At 53.9% G+C, this 18,251-nt stretch overlaps 2 protein-coding genes across 2 annotated transcripts in view; one reads left to right on the forward strand and one right to left on the reverse strand.

Annotated features, from left to right (window-relative positions):
• Positions 1–18,251, forward strand: part of LOC139603901 (zinc finger protein 154-like) — a 488,962-nt gene that overhangs the window by 269,210 nt on the left and 201,501 nt on the right. The window lies entirely within an intron of this gene.
• Positions 204–1,852, reverse strand: LOC139603892 (zinc finger protein 774-like). Its single transcript, XM_071454894.1, has one exon. It carries the CDS (start codon positions 1,743–1,745, stop codon positions 753–755), a length of 993 nt encoding a protein of 330 aa, XP_071310995.1. The 5' UTR covers positions 1,746–1,852; the 3' UTR covers positions 204–752.

Consider the following 18,251-nt stretch of genomic DNA (forward strand, 5'->3'; position numbering starts at 1 on the left):
AATCAGGGCAGGGTCTTTGGTGGCAGCTGCCCTGGCTCAAGGGAGACACTGAGAGAGAAACAGAGCAGGCAAAGAGAGGCAGGAGAGAAAGGAGGACACAAACACAATCAGCTGAGAAGGTGGCACTAACTCTGAAAGTTTTATTTGCTATCAAATACATCCCACCCACCCAGCCCCACACAATCCCAATCCCATCACTCCAAATTGGGATCCCACTTCTCCCAATCTCCTTCACACCCCATCTCACTCTGGCAGCTGTGGAATGGAGTGAGTCTGGTGTGGGACTGAGTTTTTTAGGGTGGGAACAAGGCATTTTGATGTCGGATTGAGCCTGTATGAATTAAAATTCAGTTGTTTTCAGTGGGATTCAGTTGTTTTGAGGTGACCCTCTTGGCTTTTGGAGTGCAAAGAGATGGAGAACACTGCACAAAATCCCCCCCCAGACTACACAAATCCTCCAGAATATTCTCTCCAAACCATCAATTTCCCATTAAAAAACTCTGAAATTGTGGGACTTAAGACATCTGTGATCAATTTTTTTCTTTAAACACTGTTTTGGCTGTTTTTAAGGGATGAAGATGAATCAGAAAAAAATGCCAAACAAAAGGACAAGCAGGCAGGTGTGTTCCCAACATGGATCACAGGGAATGTGAGTGACCAGGGCTGTGCCCAAAGTGCCTCCTCCAGTGGGGGATGGAGCTGCAGCAGCGCACGAAGTTCTTCCTGCACTCAGGGCACTCGCAGGGCTTCCCTTACCGGTGCCTCCGTTGGTGTTGGGTCAAGTGAGAGCTCCTGGAGAAGCTCTTCCCACACTGGGGACACTCGTAGGGCCTCTCCCCAGTGTGGATGCGCCGGTGGGTGACGAGGTGGGAGTTGTACTTGAACGCCTTCCCACAGTCTGGGCATTGGAAGGGCCTCTCCTCTGTGTGAATCCGATAGTGCAGGAGGAGATGGGAGCTGGTCTGAAACCTCTTCCTGCATTTATCACACTCGTAGGGCCTCTCCCCAGTGTGGATGCGCCGGTGCTTGACAACGTCGGAGTTGTTCTTGAATCCCTTCCCACAGTCGGGGCATTGGAAGGGCCTCTCCTCTGTGTGACTCTGATAGTGCTGGAGGAGATGGGAGCTGGTCTGAAACCTCTTCCCGCACTTGGAACACTCATAGGGCCTCTCCCCAGTGTGGGTCCTCTGGTGCTTGATCAGGCTGGAGCTCCGGCTGAAGCTCTTCCTACATTCCCCACACTCATAGGGCCTCTCCCCTGTGTGGCTCCTCAGGTGCTTGATCAGGGTGGAGCTCTCGCTGAAGCTCTTCCTACATTCCCCACACTCATAGGGCCTCTCCCCAGTGTGGCTCCTCTGGTGCTTGATCAGGCTGGAGCTCTGGCTGAAGCTCTTCTCACACTCCCCACACTTGTAGGGCTTTTCCCCAGTGTGGGTCCTCTGGTGCACAGTCAGGTTGTACTTCCACCTGAAGCTCTTCCCACACTCCACGCACGTGTGGGGCTTCTCCCCATCATGGAGCTGCTCATGGAGCACCAGCTCCGAGCTCTGGCTCCATCTCCGGCCGCCTTCCCGGCCCAGGCTGCCTCTTTCCCCCTCACATCCCCGCCATCTGCGTTTGCAGCCCCTCCTCGTGCGGCATCTCCGGGCCTTTTCCTCCCCGTTGGCTTCCTGCGCCGTGGAGCTGCTCAAAACGGCCTCTGCCACCAGGTTCTGCCGCGGGCATTTGTCCTCCCTGCTCTCCATGCTCAGCTCCTGCTCTGGGCGAGGAAGGACAAGGACAGCATGGGATTTGCCTCCGTGCCACAGGCAAGGGCAACGAGATCCCCCCAGGCCGTCTCTGGGGACGCACTGCCCCCTCTTGGCTCTCCCCATTTCGGGATGCCGGGGCTCTTTGGGCTCCCGGGCTCCCTTCTCCCCTCATTCTCTGCCCTGGGCTGCAGCGGCTCCAAGGAGTCCCCCCTGCCCCTCTCCAGGCTCTTGAGGCTCCCGCCAATGGCGGCGCTCCCCCCTCTCTGGCCTCCCCACTTTGGCCTCCTGGGGCACACAGGGCTCTGCTCCTCCAGGCTGCCTCTGCCCGCAGCCGCCACCGCCACCCCCCGATGTCCCCCCGAGGGGCCTTTTCCGCTCAGCCTTGGACTTCTTCATTCGCCTTCATCCCTCCCCTTCCATCCCTCCTCCCTCTCCTCCTCCCCCCTTACCCCGCCTCCTCCTCCCCCTCCATCCCTGCCCTTCCCTCCCTCCTCCTCCTCCCCCAGCAGCAGCCACACCCTCGGTGCCCCGTTCCCGCAGCCCTCGCAGCCCGCGGCAGCAGCGGCCATGGAGCCGGGCCAGGTCGGCATGGGCAGCGCGGGGCTCTCGGCTGCTCCCAGCCGCTGCGGGCGGGGGGAACCCGGCCCGGGCCAAAGGAGAGGCAAACTGGGCAAACTGGGCAAAGCTGCATATCCAAACTGGGCCTTGCTGGGGACCCTGCCTGGCCCCTGCCAGCCCCTGGGGCTCTTCTCGGCACATCCGCCAGGAGGGAACGCACACAGGCCTGGGGGATCCCAGCAGTGGCAGCACTGCCAGGGACTGGGCTGCACTGGGATCGTACTGGGAGCGACTGGGGCTGTACTGGCTTTGTACTGACATCATACTGGGATCATGCTGGGAGTGTATTGGGGATGTACTGGCTGTGTACTTGGATCGTACTGGGAGTGACTGGGAATATACTGGCATCATACTGGAGTGACTGGGACAATTATAGGTTTCTATTGATATTATACTGGTATCATGCTGGGACGGGACTGGGTTTGTACTGACATCATACTGGGATCATACTGCCATGCCAGGGCAGACTGTGATCGCACTGATGGACACTGGGATCATACTGGGATCATACTGGGAGAGAGCAGGAGCCTGCAGGAGGCAATTGAGACCACGTTAGGGGCAAATGGGATATACTGGGAGTGACTGGGATGGAGCAGCTCTGAGCAACTGGGATCATGCCAGGAGCAACTGGGAGTGACTGGGAGCCTGCTGGGGGTGATTGGAAACTGCTGGGCTTATACTGGGATGAACTGGGATCATGCTGGAGCTGACTGGGATCATTCTGGCAGTGAGTGCCACTACACTGAGGCTGACTGGGAGTGCTTGGGAGCAAATGGGATCATACTGGAAGGAACTGGAAAGATGCTGGAGGGAACTGGGCTACACTGGGGGATACTGGGAGTGACTGGAACAAAAGTGAGGGTGAAAGAGAGCAACTGGAACCATGTGGAGCACAACTGGTTCATACTGGCAGGGACTGGGAGCACACTGGGCTCATCTCTGGATCATACTGGGAGGGACTGGACTAATACTGGGAGGATCTGAGAGTGACTGGGAGCACACCCTGCACATCATCCCCCAGACTGGGCCTGACTGGGAGCAACTGGGAGCACGCTGGCAGCAAATGGCATCATACTGGGACTGACTGGGCTGATCTAGGGAGCAACTGGAACCACACTGGAGGCAGCTGGGACCATACTGGGAGAGATTGGAACAACTGGGATTATACTGGGACCACACTGGGAGGGCTGGCGTGTGACTGGGATCAAACTGGAGCTTACTGGGATCATATTGGGGTTGAAAGGGAGCGACTGGGATCACACTTTGGGCTACTGGGAGCAGCTGAGGGAAACTGGGATGATGCTGCAAGCAAACTGGAGGAACTGGGAAGGACTGGATGCATGCTGGGGGCAACTGGGATATACTGGGAGTGTCTGGAACCATCCTGGGGGGACTGGAACCACACTGGGAACAACTGGGACCATGCTGGGGAGAACTGGGAGTGAGTGGGACCATGCTGGGAGGGACTGGGATCATATGGGGAGGGACTGGGACTAGAGCAGGGGCAACTGGGTCCAACTGGGACCATCCTGGGAGTGTCTGTAACCATAGGGGAGTGATGGAAGCACACTGGGAACAGCTGGGCCCATGCTGGGAGCAACTGGGATCGCTCTGGGGGCACTGGCATCAGACTGGGAGTGACTGGGAGCAACTGGGATTGGACTGCAAGGGACTGGGATCATACTGGGAGTGGCTACACTCATACTGGGATTATACTGGGTGTGAATGGAACCTGACTGGGGCTTACTGGGAGCTACTGGGCCCATGTTGGGAGGAAAATGTGACCCACTGGGAGCAACTGGGATCGGCTGGAAGGTGCTGGAACCATGCTGAGAGGACTGAGACTACAACTGGGGCAACTGGGATCACACTGGGAGCAACTGGGGCCACCCTTTGAGCAACAGATGGAAACTGGGATGATGCTAGAGGAAACTGGGAGGAACTGGGAAAGACTGGGATCATTCTGAGGTAACTGAAACATACTGGGAGTGTCTCTAACCATCCTGGGGGCACTGGAACCACACTGGGAACAGCTGGGATCATGCTGGGAGCAACTGGGACGATGCTGGGGGAAACTGAATCTACCCTGGAGGCAACTGGGCACGACTGGGACCCTGCTGGGAGGGACTGGGACTATTCTTGGGGCAACTGGGATCATCATGGGAGGAACTGGGAACAGCTGGAATTATGCTGGGAGCAACTGGGATCACACTGGGATCCCAGTGAGAGCAGCTGAGTCCATGCTGGGTTACACTGGGATCTCATTGAGAGCGACTGGAATCACACTGGGATTGACTGGGAGTGGCTGGTTTTGTGGATTTGGGGGGTTTGGATTTTGGGGGATTTTCTTGGCATTTTGAGGGGGAGTTTTTCTGGGGGTGGTTGGGAGTTTATTGAAATTTCTTGTGGCTCTTTTTGAATTTTGGGGATTTTACTGGGATTTTGTTGGGATTTTTTGGGATTCTCAGAAATTCCTGGGGTTTTATTGAGATTTTTAGGAGATTTTGGGGCATTTTATTGGAATTGTGGTGGCATTCAGAGGGATTCATTGGGGATTTGGGTTTTTTGGGGATTTCTGGTGGGATTTGTGGGGTTTTGTGGGGTTTTTTGGGTGTTGCCAGGATTTCCTTGGATCTTGGGGGAGATTTTCTGGGGCTTTTAATGGTTTTGGGGACATTTTGGGGGGATTTGCGGAGTTTAATCTGGATTTTTGGGGTTTTTGGGATTCCAAAGGATTTTGTGGGTTTATATGGGGATTCTGGGGTGTTCTAATGGGATTTTGAGAGATTTAATTGGGATTTTGTGGGTTTTATTGGGACTTTCGGGGCTTTTAAGGAGATTTTGGTGCCTCTCAGCCCTTCCCCACACCCAGGGAATGCCCCAAAGCCCCCCTAAAATTCCACAAAAACCCCACAAAATCCCCAAAAATTACAAGAAAACCATCAAAAACCCCAGGGAATCTTCAAACATCCCAGTGGAACTCACCAAAATTAAAAAAAACTCACTAAATTTTCAATAAATCTCCCCCCAAAAGCCCCCACAACCCCAACAAAACACCAAAAATCCAAAATCCCCCAAATCAATAAAACCCCCCAAAATCACATAACCATCCCAAAACCCAATAATTCTTCCCAAAAACCGCAATAATCCCTCCTAAACTCCCAACAAAATCCCAAAAAAGCCCAAAAATGCCACCCCCAAATCCCCAAAACCCCTCTCAGAACCCCAAAGTCCCCACAAACCCCCCCAGACTCAGTGGGGCCGTCCTGGATCAGGGGGCACCGGCCGGTGGAAAGGAGCCACTTCAGGGGGCCCTGGGAGCTTTTTGGGGAGGGGGCACCATGGGAGACCCCCCAAAAACGGGGGAGGGAACCCCTGCAGTGCCCCCTCCCCCCGAAACCCCCAGACCCCGGTTCAGGGTGGGCCTGGGACCCCCCGGGACCCCCAAATCTCCCCCGGGACCCCTCCAGGAACGCCCAACCCCGCAGAGCTCCCCCAGTGTTGGCCCAGAACCTCTCTGGACCCCCAAACCCTCCCCAGGACCCCAAAAACCCCCCCAGGACCCTCAACCCCCCCAGTTCTCCCCAAAATTCACCCCAGACCCACCTGAGACGCCCCCAAATCCATCAGACTGCCCCAAATCCCCCTCGGACCCCTCAATCCCCCCAAACCTCATGAAATCGCCTCAGACTCCTCGAAGTTCCCCAGACCCACCTCAGAACCGCCCAGATCCACTCACAACCGCCCAGTTCCTCTCGCAATCCCCCAAAATCCCCCCAGACTCTCCCAATTCCCCTCAGTTCCCCCTAAACCCACCTGAGAACGCTCCAGACGCTCTCAAGCTCCCCCCAAAGCTCCCTAAAGCCCCCTCAGACCCACCAAAGCCCCCTCAGACCCCCTCATTTCCCCCAAACCCACCGCACACCCTCGTGTTTCCCGTCGATGCCCCCAAAAATCCCCAACTTGCTCCCATGAGATTCCACTGTGTCACAATGTTCTGCTTGGTTTCATGGGAACCTGATGTGTTGACAATTGATCCTTGGATCCTAGAGGTTCCATTGCATCACGGCTGTGTCCTTGGTTCCAGGAGGCCCAGCTTTGTCACAACTGGACCTTGGTTCCATGAGATTCCATTGTATCACAGCACTGTCCTTGGTTCCATGAGGCCCTGCTGGGTCACAGTGGAGCCTTTGTGCCATTCGTTTCCATGGTGCCACAATGGTCTCCAGCATTCCATGAGGCCACGCAGCAAAAGAGTGGACCCTTGAATCCATGAGTTCCCATTCCATCAGGATGATCTCTTGCATTCCATGAGGCCCTGCTGTGTCACTAAGGAGCCTTTGTTCCATGTGTTCCCTTTGGGACACCATGGTCTCCAGCGCTCCATGAGGCTGAGCTGTGAAACTCTGGGCTCTTGGTTCCATGAGATCCCACCACGGTGTCACCATGGTCTCCTGGGTCCTGTAACAATTCACACTTGGTTCCATGAGATCCCAGCACGGTGTCACCATGGTCTCCTGGCTCCTGTAACAATTCACACTTGGTTCCATGAGATCCCACCACGGTGTCACCATGGTCTCCTGGGTCCCATGAGGCCCCTCTCTGTGTCACAGTGTTTGCCTTGGTTTCCTGAGAAGCTGATGTGTTGACAGCTGACCCTTGGCTCCTTGAGATTCCATTGCATCCCAGCGGTGTCCTTGGTTTCATAAAGCCCAGGTTTGTCACAAGGGAGCTGTGGTTTCAGGATATTCCATGGTGCCACAAGGGTCTCATCGCTCTCTGAGGCTGCACCGTGAAACAGTGGGCACCTGGTTCCATGAGATTCCATGGGGTAACAGTCAATTCTTTTGCTTCTTTTCTGCCAAGGTTGGGATGAAATCCCAAGACAGCATTTCTTGTTTGGACTCAGGTGTTCATTAGCTCTTGTCTCTAGAACAGTCTCACAAGCTGTGAGTTCTGCGGCACTTCGCCAACAAGGTAAAAATGGAGCCCTGTCTCTCTCTCTGCAAGGTCTTTTGAGGATAAACTGTCCAATTAAGAAATGGCAGCTAAATTATTTTTACTTTTAACCCAATAACCAATCACCCATGCCCAACATAAGGGACGAGGAGGAGGAGGAGGAGGAAGAGGAGGAGGAGGAGGAGGAGAAGGAGAAGGAGAAGAAGGAGAAGAAGAAGAAGAAGAAGAAGAAGAAGAAGAAGAAGAAGAAGAAGAAGAAGAAGAAGAAGAAGAAGAAGAAGAAGAAGAAGAAGAAGAAGAAAAAGAAGAAGAAGAAGAAGGATCAGCCTCCACCCTAAAACCTCCATCTTGCTTTATATATATTACTATATTCTAAAACCTTAAACTCCAAGTTGTCCACCATGTGATATTACACCCTTCTATTCAAACTCCACACCCATAATCCCAGCTCCATCATTCCATTTTGGAAGCCTTCTCCACAGCCTCAAGCCAAATGCAGTGTTCTCTTGGGGGTCAGTGTCTGTCAGCTCAGAAAGTCCAAAATTCTCAGCAGCCCGGGTTCCAACAGGTAACAATGTTCTCCTGTGTTCCAGTAGGTTCCATTGGGCCCGGCTCTGTCACCACGGACACCTGGTTCCATGAGATTCCATGGGGTGACAATGTTCTCCAGTGTCACCATGGACACCTGGTTCCATGGATTCCATGGGGTGACAATGTTCTCCAGTGTCACCATGGACACCTGGTTCCATGGATTCCATGGGGTGACAATGTTCTCCAGTGTCACCATGGACACCTGGTTCCATGGATTCCATGGGGTGACAATGTTCTCCAGTGTCACCATGGACACCTGGTTCCATGGATTCCATGGGGTGACAATGTTCTCCAGTGCCACCATGGACACCTGGTTCCATGGATTCCATGGGGTGACAATGTTCTCCAGTGTTCCATCAGGCCCGGCTCTGTCCCCATGGACACTCGGTTCCATGGGCAGTGTCCGTGTCCCAGTGGCACCTGTGTTCCATGGCACCCCTGTCTGACCAGGGACAGTTTGTCCCAGGACATTCCATGGAGTCCCAGCGGTCACTTGGGTTCCATGCAGGTGCCTGGGCAGTGGGAGCTCAGCCCAAATATCCTGGGGGTCCCTGGGCTGGTGTTTGTTGGGGGGAACCTTTGGATCTTGCAGGGCTCCAAAGCTGAGCCGCGGATGCCCCTTGGGACAGAATGGAGCAGCATGGAAGCCAGGAGACCCTGATGGAAGCCAGGAGACCCTGATGGAAACCAGGAGACCCTGATGGAGCCAGGAGAGCCTGATGGAGCCAAGGCTGCAGTGGGACACAGAGGGACCTCACGGGAGCCAGGAGAGCGTTGTGAGGCTGTGGAACAATGTGGCACCGAGGTTTCACTGGGGCTTGGCAGAAGCTCCTGGAGACAAGGAAGCGCTGGGAGCCTCCGGCATCAGCGTCTGCAGGAGGATTTTCTGCTCCCTCCTGGGATGCTGGTGGACAATAAAGCCTGAGGCAGCCTCCCAAGGGTCCGGCTGTGCCACCAGCGGGGGCCACATCTGGGGGGACGCCCGGCCAGCCCTGGCCCTGCTGCTCCTCCTGGCCGGGCCTGGAGCTGCTGGGAGCCCGGGCTGGGGGAATCCTCAGGGCTGTGCAAGGAAAGGTTCAGCACAAGCAGCCCTGGAGCGAGATGTGCAGTGTGAAACACGCCAATCACTTGTTTTTAAAATTGTAAAAGTTCCATAGTAATAAAATGGTTATAAAAGTAGCAATGCAATTAGAGTAATAATAATTTGGACAATTTGAATTAGGACAATATGAGACAATAGAGAGAAAGGGTTATGGAGGTGCGGGTACCTTTTTCTGGGCACCACGAGCCCGAAAAAGGACACCCGTTAACAAAGGATTAACCCTTAAAAACAACAGCCTGTTGCATATTCATACACTTCATCCATGATGCATAAATTCCATTCAAACACAGGATTCTGTCTGGACAGTGCCACCTTCTTCCTCTGAATCCTAACAGCGCCTTCAAGGCGGGAAGAAATTCATTTCTTCTGATAAGAGGGCAATAAATTCTTTTTCTCGGAAAGATTTAGGTGTCCTGTGGCTGCTATCTCACTGCAAGTCCTTTAATTAAAACAAGAATCCTACATAGCATCGTTTCTATTTTAACAATTTTTATAACCTAAAACTATATTTAACACAGTACTTAAGAGAATTAATACAGCATTACTTTCTAACAGCAGACATATAATATTCATTTTAATATTTGCGAAAAGCCAATCATAAAATACATGCATTTTTCCCATGCAGGCAAAGCCAGCGAGGCAGCAGAGCAAGAGAGAGAGCAGAGCCAGCGACACAACAAACGCACTGAGAGCGAGAGAGCAAGTTTGAACAGAGCTTGCAAAGGGCAAAATCAGCTCAGACCAGGTTAGACTGAAGAACAAGGAGCACCAGGCATGGGCTGATGGTCCAGGTAAAAAGTTCCAGCGTGAGGAGGACGACAGAAGCCTTCATCAAAAGAGCACCAGAAGACTGAGGGCCGCCACAGGAGGAACGGACGCAGGCGCTGAAGCCACACACGGCTGTAAAACCAGGACACAGCTTTATGCAAATGTGACTATGCTAATGAAGTGTTGTAATTGTGACTTTTAAAATGGAGCTGAAGGCCAAAGGAGACCGAGTGGGTTTTTGCCAGAGAGATCCCCCTCGCTCCCAGCGCTGGATACACAAATCCCTGCTCTGTCTGACTGCAGAGTTTGATTTCCTCGCCCAGTTTGTCCCACTCCCCCTTTCCCTGCCCTCTCCTCCCCTCTCCCAATCCCATTTATGGGATTTGGGGTCATTTATGGGATTTGTGGTAATTTATGGGATTGGGGTCATCTGGAGAATTTGGGGTCATTTATGGGATTTGGGGTCATTTGGGGGATTTGGGTTCTTTGTGTGCCTTTGAGGTTATTTGGGGTTTTTTGGGGTTATTCGGGGTAAATTTGGGATCATTTGAGGTAATTTTTCACATTTTTTGGTTTTTAGGGCTGTGTGTGGGGGGGGTAATTCAGGGCCAGTTCTGTGTGGGTTTGGGATCATTTTATGGGATTGGAAGGGATTTTAATGGATTTTAATAGGAATTTAGTAGGATTTTAATAGAATTTAATGGGATTTAAAAGGAATTTTAATAGGATTTAATGGGATTTTAGTGGGATTTTATGGACTTTTAATGGGATTTGATGGGATTGTAATAGAATTTTATGGGATTTTAATGAGATGTCATGGGATTTTAATGGAATATAATAGGATTTTAATGGGATTTTAATGGTGTTTAATGGGAATTGAGTGGAATTTAATGTGATTTTTATGGGATTTTAATGGGATTTGATGGGGGTTTTCCCCAGTCCACAGCTCCCTCCCACCTCAATTTGAGGGTCCCATCCCCCTCTTTCCCCCCGCTCTCCCGCCCCTTCCCCATCGTTCCCCCAGTCCCCAATCCCCTCCCCCGTGCTTGGTTTTGGGGGTTCCAGGCCCCTCCTGCTCCCTTTGGGGGTCCCGACCCCCCTTGGGTTGAATTTGGGGCCCCCCCGCCCCCCCTTCTCCCCGCGCCCCCCGCTCCCCCCGCGGCCGGGGGGGCTCCCAGCGCCCCCAGTGCCACCAGTGCGGCCCCAGCTGCCCCCGCACGCCCCATCCCCATCGCCGGGGTCACCGCCCCCGCCCCAAATTCCGCTCCTGGGCACTGAGAGCCATCAGCGACAAACGCTCTGATTGGCTGGGAATGGCCCCGCGCAGTCTCTGATTGGCCAGCGCTGTGAGAGGCCCTGGGTTCTGCCCGGCACGCGATGAGTCACAGCCGAGCCGGGCGCTGATTCGCTGGAAATCGCCGGGCGGGGCCAGTGCGCCGAGTGTCTTCCCGGCAACGGGATCGTCATCAGAGCCCCGCGCTCTGATTGGCCAGGATCTGTTTCGGGCTGGGGACGGGAGGAACTGGGCACCCCCAGGAGCCCCTCGGGTTTGGGGCTTTCGATCCCCCTTCGGCCCTCGGGGCGGCCCTGGGGCCCCCCCAACACCCCCAAAATGGGGAGGGTCCGCGGGGCCCTTTGGAACTCCCAGGAATGGGCGGGGAGCGGCAGGAGCCGCCCCAAAAAGGGATGGAAGGGTCCGGGCCGGGAATGGGGGAGGCTCTGGGGATGGCTCCGGCCCGGATCGGGGCGGGCTGGGATTGAGGGAGGCTCCGTTCAGCGGCCGGGGAGGGGCTGGGCCTGGGGAGGGCTCCGGGATTGTGGGGATGGGGCCATTCCGGGACTGCGGCGGGGCCTCTCCCTGGGGTTGGGGTCCGGCATTGGCTCAGGGACCCTCCCCGTTCCTGTTCCGCTTCCCGATCCCGATCCCGATCCCGATCCCGCCGCTGGCTCCAGGGAATGTCCCTGATCTCAACCCCGACCCCAAACCCGAGGTGAGGTCAAACATTGGGGTCAAACACCCCAAATCCTGGGGTTCAAACACTGGGGGGGGCCAAACACCCCCAGACCCAAACTCTGGGATCTCAACCTCCCCCCCGGCCCCCAGCCCGAACCCCAAATTTTAGGCCTTAAACCCCCCAAATCCCAGATCCTGGGGTGTCAAACACTCTGCAATTTGCAAATGTTGGGGTTAAATCCCCCTGACGCCAAATACTGGGGTTTGAAACATTTGGGCTGTCCAACACCCCCCGTTCCCAAAGTCTGGGGCCAAACACCCCCAAATCCCAAATCCTGAGGTGTCAAACACCCCCAACCCCCAAAGTTTGGGGTCTAAAGCCCCAATCCCCAACTCTGGGGTCTGAAATATCTGGGGTGTCCAACCCTCCTCATTACCCAAAGTTTGGGGTCAAAGTCCCCAATCCCAAACTTTGGGGTCAAAACCCCCTGACCCCAAATCCTGGGGCTTGAAACATCTGGGGTGTCCAACCGCCCTGATCCCAAAGTTTGGGGCTCAAACCCCCTGATCCCCAAATCCTGGGGAAAAAAACTCCCAAACCCCAAATCCTGGGAACAAAAACCCCCAAATCCGAAACCCAGGGGTGTCAAACATCCCCAATTCCCAAAGTTTGGGGTCAAAAATCCCCAAACCCTGAGGTGTCAAAATCCCCTAAACCCCAAATTTTAGGATCAACCCCACCCAACGCCCAAAGTTTAGGATCAAACCCCCCAGTTCCCAAAGATTGGGGTCAAACACCCCCAAACCCCGAATTTTAGTATCACCCCCCCCCCCAACCCCCAGTCCCAAAATTTGGGGTTATTTGGGGTTTATTTGGGGCAGCTCCAGGTGCAATGTCTGCAGAGAGACCCTGGGTACAATGCTGTGAAAAACCCCAATAACCCCTCTGGAGCCCCAAAATCCCTGGGGGCTGGGAAAGGGGATTTGGGGTGAAAGAAGAAGGATTTGGAATGCACAAAGAAGGATTTGGGATGGAGAGAGGGGATTTGGGTGGGAAACTGGGTCCCTTTTTGGCGCAGATCTTCCTGGCGCTGCTCTGGGTGATGCTGAAGCCCTGCAGGGCCTCGCGGGCGGCGCCCGCCTGCACCTCGGGCTCCAAGTGCACCCAGGCGATGTCGCGGGGCCCGGGCACCAGGGCAGCTCCTGAACCCCGGGAACCTGGGCTGGGAATGGGGCCAGGAGAGCCCCAGACACCCGGGGGTGTTCCCCAGACACCCGGGAGTCTTCCCAAGAAACCCGGGAATGTTCCCCAGACACCTGAAGCCTTCTCTGCTCCATTTCCATCCTGCGCCTTCTGGCCTCTTCTTCAGCTCTCCGGGCCGCTGCTCTCTGCTTCATGGCTGCCCTTCTGCACCTGAGGCAGAGGAAGAAAGGCAGTAAGAGCAGCTCAGCAGCAGCCCAGGAGGGCCCCTGCTGCACGGCTGCCCAGAGCAGGGGTCCCCAGGCAGGCTCGGGTGCCTCTGGGGTAGCCTGCTCCAGGCCCTCTTTGCCCAGCTCTGCATCCTCATCCCAACTGATCACCACGGGCCGTGGGAAGTGGAAGAGGAGCAGCACCAGCAGGGCAGGGACTGATTTGGACACCATGGTCTGCAGGAGGAGAGAGACAATTTGTGTTGCTTTGCACAAGAGTTGCAAACCCGTGTGTTATTAGGGAATGGCTGCTCCTGCTGTGCCAGAGCGCTCGAGCAGGGCTGAGAATCTGGTGTCAAAGTGCATTCATGTGCTCCATGTTGCATGGGGCACCCATGTGCAGGAATAGAGAACAACATCCCTCAGATGGGATCTGCTCTGGCAAGGCCCCTCTGGTTTTCTCCTCCACACAGCAGTTTGCATGCAGAATGTGGGCAGATGTGACTTGGAGGTCCTCCTGCTCACCCTTGGGGTCCCCTTGCAGAGCCTCAGCCCCTGCGTTCTGTCAGGGCCCCTGGGCAGGTGGGATATTCCCAGAGGAGAGGGGCCGGCTGTGTCCCCATTGCCCCTGTCCCTTATGTGCCTGTGCTCAGGAGGGCACAGAGAGGATGGGGACTCCTGCCTGCCCCGTGTCCTGTCCGCCTGCCGGGCCTGTCCCAGGGCAGCCGGGCTGTGATTGCTGTGCTGTGTCCCCCTGTCCCTGCTGTCCCTGCTGTCCCTGCTGTCATGGCCCACTGCAGGTTCCACACCTACACAGCCATGGTGGCTCCTGAGCTCTGCAGGGACCCGAGTGACAGTCTGAGTGGTGGCACTCCTGGTTTTCTTGCATTTGGCATTGCGCAGAGCAGAGGCTGGATCACAGCACCAAAGGAGCAGCTGCTGCAGGGGAGGAAAGGAGCCTCTGCATGGCCAAGGGCTGCTGTGGTGCCCCTGTGTCAGGAATTCCCCACAGCTGACACCTGAGTCCAGCATGGACACTCACAGACACAGCGTTTGTTCAGGCATTGCCTTTATTGCATCTTGACAGGGACTGCAGCTGCCTGAGGGAAGTCACCCTCCCGAGACAGGAGGGCAGAGAGTGTAATTTAAATTAACCAATTGTGATTATAGGCATTCGTAGCGACAGTCTATATACTGTATATATGAATATTAAACAAGACACAAAATAATTATTGGATCATGAAGATCAAGCAACATTTGCTGGTTTAGATAAAAAGAAAGTATACTTCAGTTTTGGTTAACTGCAATAATTCTTGGTAATTTTGAAGAATTATAAGTTCTATATAATCTAAAGAAAATTGCCATTATTTAATTCCTACTTATTAATAAAATATTTATGATCTCTTACAAGAGAATTAATCTACATTATAGTAATAAAAAGTTTGGAAAATGTTTCTAAAGACAATTATTTTTAAAGAAAACATTTTAAATATTTCAAAACTATTTAAGAATCTGAATCAATCTCCCATCATTGGGCCCAATTCCTTCAGATGGAGCTTTCCTCCGAGCAGATGCAAAGCCTCTGTATGGGAAAGGGTTCAAATAGATGCAGTTACTACAGATCCCGTGAGGAGAGAGAGGGCAGAGGGGCAGGGTGTGTCAGGAGCCCGGAGCCTGTGCCCCGGCGCAGGGCTGTGCTGGGCAGCAAGCGCAGCTCTGTGCGCCGGCTGCTCACAAAGATGTGCGGCTCGCCTTGGCCGGCCCAGAGAGCATCTCCAGCAGGAAGCTTTTCTTCACACAGCCACTGCCTGTGCTCCTCCAAAAGCCTGCCCTGCCTACCTTCAGCATCCTGTTTGTATCCCTATTCATTCCAATCAGCCTGGCCATTTGCTTTTCTATTTCTTTCGTGGCCCGGCGCATTTGCTCCATGTCTTTGAATCTCTTCCTAAGGAGCCACCTTCTCCGCTCGCTTTCCACCTTCCTCCTTCTGGCCTTTTCCTCAGCTCTCTGGGCCGCTGCTCTCTGCCTCGTGGCTGCCCTTCTGCGCCTGAGCCACCAGCCCAAAAGCAGGAGCAGTGGCTGAGCAATTTGCCAGAGCTGGTGCAGGTAGCGCAAGGCAGCCAGGAGCCAGGGTCCCCAGCCAGGCTCAGCTGGCTCTGGGGGGGCCGCTTTCATCTCCTCTGCACGGGGCTGCCCATCCCCGTGAAATCTGTCCACCACGGAAAGTGGGAACAGGAAGAGGAGCAGCACAAGCCCAGCCAGGACTGCTCTGTGCGCCATGGTCTGCAGGAGGAGAGAGACAAGGCTTTCACTGGGGCTGCCAAGGGAGCTTGTGGGGGCTGAAGTGAGGCCCGGAGGCGCAGGGATGTGAGGGCAGAAGCAGAGGGCCCCGGGCAGCTGGCAGGCAGCAGGGCCTGTGCCAGTGGGCCAGCAGCAGCAGCCCCGTGCCCCGGCCAAGGCGCCGGCCCCAGGGGCTGGCCCTGGGTGCAGGGGGACAATGCAGGCCCGGGTGCGGCGCTTGTGGCCCGGCCCTGGCCCGGCCCAGCCCCGCCACGTGCGCACTCACCGCTTGCCCAGGCTGTGCTGGGCCAGTGTTACCTGCGGGGGCCTTTTCCAGCTGCCCCCATTGTGACACGCTGCCCCTGGTGTCACAGGGGCCAGAGGCATCACAGCCGGGCCAGCCCCGCCCTTGGTGCCCAGCCCAGCTCAGGGGCTCCCAGTGGGCCCAGCAATGAAAGCCCCGGCAGGCAGCAAGTGCAGCCCCTCTGGGAGGGAATGGGCCCCAGGGGCTCCCTTCACAAAGCAGGCAGAAGTCCCCACTGATAAGTTTCCATAGGGAAAAGGTTATAATCAATAATGTTGAGTAGGATACATATTATCCACTATGAAAACACCTGAGGTGCTTTTCCTAATGGGACTTGTTCTTCTGTCAGTGGCGTTGGGTGATGGTTGCTCAGTTTTTCTTGCTTGACTCTTCCCTGATCCAGTCCATCCAAGACTTCTGTGAAACCTTCCCATTATCAGACAGCAGAAATAAAGAACTGCAGTGAAACCACTTCTAGTCCCCTTCAGATCAAGAAGGTGCAGGGGGATGGTTCTGGCAGAGAATTTGAGCTGCTCTGGACAGAGTCGCACTGCTGTGTTAGCAGGGACTGGCTGCTTGTGTTTTTCTTTGGATGAACAGAATCTTCCTTGTGTCCCCAGTGAGCACATGGAGCTCACACCAGCAGTGCCTCTTGCCTGTTCCCTGCCCAGCCAGACCTTCCAGCCCAGCTGAAATGCCCAGTGTGGCCTTTGAGCACAAAGGGATTGCAGAGCCAAAAGTATCTGTGTAGCCACCATGGTGTTCAGTGGCTGCTGCTCGGGGAAGGGCACTGAGAGGAGGCCACTGCTGCTCTTGTCAGAGCGCTGCTGTGCAGGGATGTCCCTCGCCCTGCTCAGTCCCACATCTGCCCATCTTTTGGCCTGCTCTGAGCTCAGGTGGATGCCATCTGCTCCCAGCAGACCCAGCTGCTCCACGGTAGATGCACAGGCATGGAATCCAAAACCTTGAGTATCCCCTGAGTAGCCAGGCATTCAGCTGTTCAGTTTGTCACGGCCCACAGCAGGGGTTAGAACAAGATGGTTTTTCAGATTCCTTGTGACCCGAACCATTCCAGGCTCTAGGACTTCTCCATGACTGACTTTGGTCCCCTCAAAAGACCTCCTCTCTCCTCTCTTCCCTCCACCTGTGGAGAACGCATTCTGATGCTGCTGCTGCTGTTGGGACAGGTTGGTGGATACTCTTCCTGCCATCCCATGGGTGTAAGCATGACTCCTCTCTGAAGTCTTTGTCCCTGAATCAGTGCCTTCAAATAACAGTTATCTCCCCTCCTTCCTTTTCCATTCAGCACTTGAGCAGACACAGCATTTCTCATCGTTTCCACAGAACAGCACAGGTGCCAGTTCCCATCTTGTGGAGTCCTCTGCCATAAATCAGCCTGACAGGTTTATTCTCTACGTAATGGGAAATGATGACAAATGCAGCTGCATAATCACGTTAGTAACTCACCATAATGACTGCCTCTGGGGTGATTTATGGGTTTTGTCACATGTGAGCTTTCAGAACTTTAGAGGTTACATTTTTCACACTTTTTTGTTGGAATCTCAGTTTATCAGACTTTACTGCAGCATTAATCACTTGCAGTACAACCCTAGACTTCACAGATGTATCACATTAGCGTGAAAAAAGGCAGAGAAAACAAGAACTGTTGTGAATTAATGAGCCGGGTAACACATGTCTCACAACAGTGATGAAACAACCTGTGTTCTTCTTCAAGCCGCAACAGAAAGTCCCAAAGTCTGGGTTTTTTGGGGTTTTTTTGGTTTTTTTTTTTCCCCCACAAAACACAGGCAGCAGCAAAGAACTGAAACAACACAGCCAGGCTTGAAACCTGAAAGATCTGAAAGGCTGAGTCTATCCTAGTTAGTGGTGAAATAATGTGTGAATCTGTCCTAGATGTTCAAATGAAGAAGATTGATTCACAGTTATAATATGGCTTCTAAGCAAAACACTGGGATTATATAGGAGAAATGCACGTGTCATGAAACAACCAAGAAATCAGAAAGACAGTTCCAAGCTCTGCTGTGAAGGTCTGGGAAATGTTCAGAGTTACCATCTGTGGAGTTTGGTGCAGGATAAACTGGAACAATAGGCCATCATTACCCAAATTGATTTCCTTTGGGCTGGTTTGTTGGTTTTTTGGTTTGTTTTTTGGGTTTGTTTTGTTTTTGTTTTTTGTTTTGTTTTTTTTGGTTTTTTTTGTTTGTTTGTTTGTGGGTTTTTTTGTTCGTTTGTTTTATTGTCAGATAATATTTTATAATACTGCAAGAAATATGTTGAAAAGGTCAGCATGATCCATCAGACACAAGCAGGGGTCTGGGGTTGATGCAACATGTTCCTTGCACTGGAGGGTAGACAGAGGCAAGATCTGGTTTGGGGTCAATCACACCTGGATCAGGGAGGTGGCTGAAACCTGGGCTGGCCAAAGCCTTAGAATCACAAAATATCCTGGGCTGGAAAGGACCCCCAAGCATCACCAAGTCCAACTCCTGGCCC

Source organism: Agelaius tricolor, unplaced genomic scaffold (genome assembly GCF_023055355.1).
Source record: "Agelaius tricolor isolate 1412-34295 unplaced genomic scaffold, bAgeTri1.0.p SCAF_42, whole genome shotgun sequence".
Lineage (NCBI taxonomy): Eukaryota > Metazoa > Chordata > Aves > Passeriformes > Icteridae > Agelaius > Agelaius tricolor.